This window comes from Glandiceps talaboti, chromosome 21, assembly GCF_964340395.1.
Source record: "Glandiceps talaboti chromosome 21, keGlaTala1.1, whole genome shotgun sequence".
NCBI classification, from domain to species: Eukaryota; Metazoa; Hemichordata; class Enteropneusta; family Spengelidae; genus Glandiceps; species Glandiceps talaboti.
Genome location: NC_135569.1, coordinates 12,174,293 through 12,182,702, shown reverse-complemented (window position 1 = coordinate 12,182,702; position 8,410 = coordinate 12,174,293). Strand labels below are relative to the sequence as shown.

The 8,410-nt window shown below is 37.8% G+C and overlaps 1 protein-coding gene across 1 annotated transcript; it reads left to right on the top strand.

Annotated features, from left to right (window-relative positions):
• The first annotated feature begins 544 nt into the window (after window positions 1-544).
• LOC144451396 (uncharacterized) lies at window positions 545-7,815 on the top strand. The gene is made up of 6 exons (XM_078142226.1): window positions 545-794; window positions 1,839-2,027; window positions 2,267-2,446; window positions 3,236-3,418; window positions 4,429-4,593; window positions 5,633-7,815. Exons 1-6 carry the CDS (start codon window positions 725-727, stop codon window positions 6,925-6,927), a joined length of 2,082 nt encoding a protein of 693 aa, XP_077998352.1. The 5' UTR covers window positions 545-724; the 3' UTR covers window positions 6,928-7,815.
• Window positions 7,816-8,410: the final 595 nt, after the last annotated feature.

The window sequence follows — 8,410 nt, the reverse complement described above, 5'->3', positions numbered from 1 at the left end:
GTATGTATGTATGTATGTATGTATGCATGTATGTATGCATGTATGTATGTATGTATGTATGTATGTATGTATGTGTGTGTGTGTATTTTGTATTTATACGTTCATCACGTGCACGTGATATTGACAGTTGAATGTGTAAATGTAATTTTACTCTACCGACCTCAGCTCCTGGCTTTACAATTGTGAGATTTATAACGTTCTAAAATACCTACTAATTTGAGCAAATGTGGTCAGTGGTTCTTTAATGATACCATGGTATCTTTTTTTGTAGTGGAGCGTTGAAAATTGATGAAGTGGTCACATGATCAACCTCTACATGGACAGTCGGCTTCTTGACTTTTAATGTAAGCCTACGCCCATGCAAGAGACATATCAAACACACAAAGTCAATGAAACGGTTAAAGTTATGAATGTGGTTACGACTTGCGCAAACCTTTAAAGTCACTGTTCAGTATCTGAGCAAACACACCTCTGACTTATAGAAACTCACTGCAGCATAACAAGTTATTTGTATAACAAAGGCAAGCGTACGCAAATACTTAAGAGTATACCTACTGCGTATATAGTGTACTGCCTTTGACGTTTCAGGAATTTTGGGCGTAGGTGAATCTTTATTTCGTCCTTGGTCCTAAAGGAACAACACACCGTGCTCCAAACGGGTCTACCATCAACGATTACAAAGAATACCCAGCGAGAGTTATAGCGTTTTGCAAAATCTACTGAAATGCGTTGGACGTCTCTTTTGGTGGTTTTCTTTTGTGGGCAGTTCGCAGTGTTTCCGGGTGTTTTGTCAGGTGAGTCGTATCAACCTTAGGTGTGACCGTAGTGGAGGGGGTCCCACTGTCTGTGGCTGTAACCAAGAAGTGTGAGTGAATATAAAAAACGTTAACAGAAATCAGAACTTCAACTGTGTTGGTATAGCTTTAACATCCAGCTTACCTAATTTCAAAATATTAGGTATAGTATACAGTTGACTGGTGGTGAGATGACCCTGTGATTTCTTTCATTGTAGACACCAACGGCCCACGTCACGGGTCGAATGATGGGTGTCTTCAAGAAATCGTTTCAAATCAGACACATCGTTTGACGTACTCGTGCTTCGGAAGGTCCGTTGTATTAATATACGGAGACAGATAACGTGGCAGGAGGGGTGAGGTTGATATATCTGACTGGCAATTTGACCTCAATTATACGACGTATCGGTTTGACCTTGTCATGTAATTTCTTCACACTTGCCTATCTGCTTGTGCCTCAAATTGTACACATTGTCAGATGTTTGGCGGAGAACAGTCAATTTTGGTAAAATTAGACACTTATTGAGATTCTGAGAACTATATAGCTTACTGACGGAAAAATACATTAATCTCACCAATTGCAATCGTGAGTAATGTATCAGATTGAAAAAGGAATTGTCAAGAAATATTAGGTGTTGTATTTGCATTTCCATCAACAAATACATCAGCATGAATCGAGCAAGTATGAAATACACAATTTTTACAAGTTTGTTGTTTCCTTCCAATGTATTGTCACTGTGCTGTGAAGGCATGACGCCAAAATGTGATCTGCGCCCTCAGGCGGGTGAAATGAAACGGGTATACAACAAAAAGTTAAGAAATCAGATATAATTTTCTCTCACTTTCCCTTTCATTCTTCATGTATGCTGGGGTTTTTTTTCAACAAATTTGTAGCTGGTCTCTTTAGATAGTATGCAAAACATGTTCCCATGGTGAATATTTTTAACAGCAACGTACAAACTGTAATTGCTAATAGTTCCTATAATATGTACAATGTACCGATTTTTCTATCTTAACTCACACAATTTTGGTATTGTGTTTCAGACTGTGCTGATCCAGGACAGATCGACAACGGAGACAGAACAGATACGGTGCAGTCACCGACTGGTTCACACCCCTTTGGTGATTGGTCAATGGTACAATATACCTGTCATGATAACTACACTATATCAGGACCACAGACGGTATTCTGTGACTCAGGGACCTGGTCAGCTGCTCAGCCAGTATGTAAAGGTAAGGGATCAACTACTAGATTCACCCTGGAATAGCGTTATATGTGGAAATATAAATCTTTAATATTGTTATCTTCTTATATAATCTTAGAACCTGTTAAACTAAATACATACATACATACATACATACATACATACATACATACATACATACATACATACATACAGTGTACATACATACAAAATAACTGACGTTCTTCAGTTTGGTCAGTTTCGAATTAAATCCTCCTTTTTTTACAGCGGACTGCTGGGAATCAAATGTAGCCGATTTACCAAATGGATCCATCTTAGGTCTTTTCCCTGTTAGTGGAACGGGGGGTAAAGTATCTTTGCAGTGTGACGTAGGGTACACGTTATTTGGCGCCGACGAAATAGCCTGTACCGATGGAAGCTTTGGTACATACGCAGCTGTGTGTCAAGGTAATTAGCATATGCCAAATATATTTTATTGTATATTATTATAGTCTCCTGGAGAATTGGTTTCCATGGTAATACGTGTACTTTTTGAACTCAAGTACATATATTTATCAATTCAAATTATTCACAAGTGTGGGTATGATTTCCTTATGCTCGCAAAAAAGTTGTTCAATTGTTTTATGATGGTAGGTATCCTTCGCAGTACTACGCATGGGATTTCATGATCATGAATAATGTATTGTTTAAAGACAAATTGCAAAATTTAAAAATATGATTCAGAGAAAAAATATATTTAAAAAATCTGCCAAGCGCATCACATCATAAAATCACAACAGTTTGATTAAAAACGGGAAAAAATACAGGACACATTCGTACCTCGTAAAAAATGGGACCCAAACACTTGCAACAATAATATTGACGAAATGTGAACGTTTTATGATTTTCCTTGAATATTTCGAATTTCTCTATCAACCTAAGATCCGCTGGAAGATGATTTCTGAGTTCTGGTGCATATACAATACTTTTTCTCACGACTATGTGTGGGGTCAGTGGTCTGATACAGTATGTTGCCATGTTCAAGTTACAAAACTTGTATCGACCAGCGACGCTCGCTTGTTTATTTTCTCTTTATTTTATTTGTAATTTTTGTATCATAACCTTGAATTTTACTGAAGGTAAGGTTACTGCTCGTGTTTTACACCACGTGATTTCGTTTTTTATAAGATAAAAAAAGAATGAACACATCACTTTTTGATTACTTTGTATATTTTATTCCGTTTCTGAAAATTACAGTCGATTGTGGTCAGCCAACCCTTGGAGATTTGCAGACCATCGAGTCCGGATTTCCCGAGGACGGAGACGCTGTACCGTCGGGCACACAAATTACGTATGGATGTATTGATGGATATTCAGTGGTTGGGCCAGATAAAGGAACATGTAATAACGGCGCATGGGATTATGTGGCCGTATGTGTTGGTAGGTGAACTTCTATAAGCAAGCCAAGTTGAACTCGGTCGAACAAAAATCATGGAATTTATCCCCAGGTTGTTCAACTTCACAACTACGCTCTTCTACGTCATTACTCTAATCTACAGTAAATCTTAAAATACCTTGCTGCTTTTCTGTTCGATACAGCCACGCAGAAACTAACAAGAAATTGGACATGCTACACTTTCAGATAGTAAGATTGAACGAGTACAGTTGCACCTTGCTACATTTTGTGTAAGTGAAATGAACTACACATACCACCATACAGACATCAAATGAACACCGCAAAGGACATTTTACGCGCCCTTTATCGAGTGTTAATACTAAGGAAAACATTGGCGCCCGAAAGTCTGCACAGAGTTGCAATATATGTAAATGCTTTATTTCATACTAAATGTAGCAAAAAATATTATCTTCTTGCTACTGAATTGTGGCATAAGTTTATGCAGTTTCTTGTTGGTTTCTGCGTGACTGTATCAAGCAGAAAGGCTGCACGGTATTTTGAAATTGACTGTATCTCCTCAAGTTTTAGGCTCCCAATGAAATGTACATTCTCTATAGATGGACTGATCTTCCTTTATTCAACAAACTCGTACGTCATTGGTCTTGTGGTTCTCAAAATATGGCAAAACGTTCCAAAAATCAATCCCTAATTTAATGGGTCAATATGTAAAAAAAAAATATGTAGTAGTATTCAGTGCTAGCAATGGAAAACAAATATGTTGTGGGGGACAACATAGCTCTTTTATTGACACTTCAATTTATTTTAATGCCATGCATTTACTGAAGCGAGATTTCTTCCAATTTCTTGCTTTGACAATTGTTTTTAGAAATATATGTATTTAGGAGTACAAAAAAGATTGCATTACATGTAAAAGTAAAATTGTAGGATGAGAATAAAAATGGTTCCACCCCCACCCCCAAGCTAGAAGAATTACACACTGTGTATCAGACCAACTCCTGGACGGTTACACGTCATGTCTTATTGTTCATTTCAGTTGGCTGTCCAGCTCTTAACCTCGACAATGTTATTTTGAGCAGTGATGCTACACATGCCGATAGTGAAGTGTCGATTTACTGCAAGCCAGGCTTTATACCGTCAGAAGAGTACAAGGTGAAATGTAATAGTGGAAGCTGGAGTGGTACTATTCCTACATGTGTTGGTGAGTAGCGATAGCAAACACAAAAACTCTTACTACATACCAGGAAGTAAGATAGCTTGAGAATTGTTTTTTGTAATTTTGATACTACTAAGGGAATCAAGCTACCGACAAACTACTATAGACACAAACTTAAATTGTCGTTACAACATGTTGATATAAGCTAAAGGTGGCCCTTCCTCTAATTGCACTCACAGTAAGGTGGCGTCTCTGATTGAAAGTTTTCCACAAGGGCCAGACATTGAACCCCCATTTAGAATTTACAGGGTTATTATATCAACATAAACAAGGCACCACACGCAATATAACACTGCTTTTAATCTATATTACTAGTAGTTTTGTCTATAGCCCGATTTCCGCAGTCATACTTAATTGATAATTACAATACGTAATATAGTGGTGGCCATCGTCATGTGCTTGTGTCATCACAATACGTCATATGTTGTCATCCAATCATATTAAACGTAATTGAAATCACGCCAGTTTCCAAACTGTTACTAGTACAAGGTTGACGATTGGCTGCTTTCATACCTACTTTTGCATTACATATTTTTTTTATGTTGTTTTGGTTATTGAAATTAATAATCGTAGAAAGAAAACAAAAACAATCAAATAGAGCTGATATGTAAGAGTAGTATGGGGGGGATTTCGGGGGAAAAATTCACCCATTCATCCATGGAAATAACTCCCACATACTTCCATGTTCCATCTAATGTACGCACGCACGCACGCGCACAGACAGACAGACAGGCAGACAGACAGACAGACAGACAGACAGACAGACAGACAGACAGACAGACAGACAGACAGACAGACATACATAAACACAGACAGACAGACAGACAGACAGACATACATACATACATACATACATACATACATACATACATACATACATACATAAACACAGACAGACAGACAGACAGACAGACAGACAGACAGACAGACAGACAGACAGACAGACAGACAGACAGACAGACAGACAGACAGACAGACAGAGAAAAAGAGAGAATACACTAATGTGAATTTACTTTCCTTGCAGATGAATTCGCTGACCACATTTTGGCATATTTCCCATTTGAGAACGATTTTAAAGATAATGGAGTTAACGGTTACGGATTAAACGGTGTCCAAGAAGGTTCCGTGACATTTGCCGAGAAAATGGGCGTTTATCGTACAGCTGCGTCATTTTCTGGAAAAGGTAGAGTGGATGTGTCGAACAATTTTAACAACTTCAGTGATTTTTCCGTTAGTCTGTGGTTCAAGCGAACTGGACAGTGGGATAGCTATCAGGGCATTATGTCAATGGGTGGCTACGATCAAGTTGACGGGGTCACCATTATGATGGGTGACGAAAAGAATGGCCAAAGTCTGAGTGCTGGTTTGATCACTGAAACCAAATCTGAACCTTGGAATTACGTCAATATTTTGGCGACCGCAAATCGTTGGCACCACGTCGTAGCCAGCTACGACGGGTCCGAATTTCGGCTCTATCTCGATGGAGCCAAGCAAGATGGCTGGCAAGACTGTTGTTCTGGCTACATTGTACCAGGTTATGCGAGGGTCAGAATCGGACAGGCAGGGCCGCCGATATTAAAGCAGTACTTTTACGGTCTTATTGACGAAGTGTACATTTTAGATATCGCTGTCGACGACTACCAGGCGTTAACATTGTATGAACGCGATGTAAACAAATGTGACCCCGGAGACGAAAATTTGTTGGTGCATCTAGAGTTTGAGAAGGGTTTTGAGGATACGTCCTGTTACGGTTGGCATGGAATTCCGTACGGCGATGTAGTTGTCGTTGACGGTACCGCTGTATTCTACGGCAAGGGTCAGATCAATATTGAACAATTCAGTAACTATATGTGGGGATCGGAATTTTCCGTTTCGTTTTTATACAAATGCAATACTTGCCAAGTTTCAGGAGAGGAACCTTCAAAATATCCAGAAACAATTAAAGGCTTGATCACAAATGGTTTCCATTCGCCGGGAACCTTTGAACTGGCTCTGGAAAAAACTGAGAGTGGAACTTATCTGGCTGGAGGGGTCGTCGAAAGCGGTTTCCATAACAAACTCCACGAATCCATGATCGATAATAACGGCTGGCAGCAGGTAGCTCTCGTTTTTGACGGAGATAACTCATATTTATACTACGGGAGTGCGACAAACAAGCTGACGTTCGTCAACGGACAAGGAGACTTGCCGATCAAAAGTAGTCCGGTGACCATTGGAGTAACAGGAAGTGGAGATCTTATCAATGCACATTACTTTCAAGGCTTGATTGATGATGTGAAAATCTACAGTGTCGCCATGTCGGGTGATGAACTATTTTGAGTTAGCTCGACTCAAAATCCGAATTCCACCTGGTTGAATTCGGGACTCGCACATGCGCACCTGACAATCTTTGTGCTCTAAAGGAAAAAGTCCAGACATACTTATTTCTATTAATACACCGTATTGATTGTAAACCTAGTTGTGATTTTGAGTAATAAAATAGTGCCTAGGAAAATTACTAAACTTGAAATATTATAAAGCATGTCGACTGCACTTTACCATTTTTCCTTCAAGGATTTATGGGAAAACTGCTTGTGTTGACATCATTTTTACCCTAAACTCTTGTCTCGGCAAATACAGAAAACAAATGTTAAGAGTAAGACAAAGACAAAGAGATAATGGTGAATGTGATGTCATCGCTAGAGAGCTTCCCATAAAGCCATACAGGAAATTTTCAAAAGAGCTGAACCCACGTCGTATTCAGTAGATCTTCTTCATAAAATTTCAAAGTTCAGAAGCTTGCCCACCTATTTTATCAGCCGAAACAGCTAAGTGTAAATTGATAGTAAGAAGCAATACAAGTGTAATAAAGGTAGAAATAAGCCTAACTTGGCTTTTCATTTGATTAAAGGCACCTCTCATTCTATCGCCGTAAATTGTAATGTTTACATCTAAAACTCAGTGTTTAATATTCAAGATAAATATGAAGGGATGGTGAGGGGAATTTTTAGAATCTATCAAATAACAATTATTGATTACATAACTGTTTACATGAAGAAGTCAAAACTAATGGTGTTCTTACTTAATAATTTATTAGGTTATTTATTAGTAGCATCCTTGGTACTACTGTTATAACGACAAGTTCACATATGTGAGCAATAAACTTAAATTGTACTAATACTTGTACCATGATGTAATATGTGTACAACTTTACAAAGTAAAGATTTAATGACAAAATGGCTTAGCTGTCCTTATGTATGTATGTATGTATGTATGTATGTATGTATGTATGTATGTATGTATGCATGTATGTATGTATGTATGTATGTATATGTATGTATGTATGTATGTATGTATGTATGTGTGTGTGTATGTTTGTGTATGTATGTATGTATGTATGTATGTATGTGTATGTATGTATGTATGTGTGTGTATGTATGTATGTATGTATGTATGTATGTATGTATGTATGTATGTATGTATGTATGTATGCATGTTACGATATCACCATTTCATACAAAGTCAGTATGTAGTGAGGAAAAGTTAACAATTTACATTATTTTCTAAATAGTGCATTTACTTCAGCGAAAATTCTTCCATTTCTCAATTTGAGATTTGTTAGAAATATTGTATATAGAGATACAAAACAGGTCCATTAATAGTAAAATCGTTTGTGTAGGATGAGGACTAATATGAGTCAACCCCATCCTCCACCCCCCAAAAAAGTAAAAGAATTTAGGTTTTTATCTTACATTGAATTATTATCTCACCACTTACTACTACAGATTTTTTGATGTGGGGTTTTGCTAGTATTTATCCACTA

Bases quoted from the DNA above. Each gene is read 5' to 3' on its own strand.
- LOC144451396 (XM_078142226.1), top strand. From the start codon at position 725: ATGCGTTGGACGTCTCTTTTGGTGGTTTTCTTTTGTGGGCAGTTCGCA. The intron at 2,028-2,266 runs GTAAGGGATCAA...CTTTTTTTACAG, and splicing joins TGCTCAGCCAGTATGTAAAG to CGGACTGCTGGGAATCAAAT. The intron at 2,447-3,235 runs GTAATTAGCATA...TGAAAATTACAG, and splicing joins ATACGCAGCTGTGTGTCAAG to TCGATTGTGGTCAGCCAACC.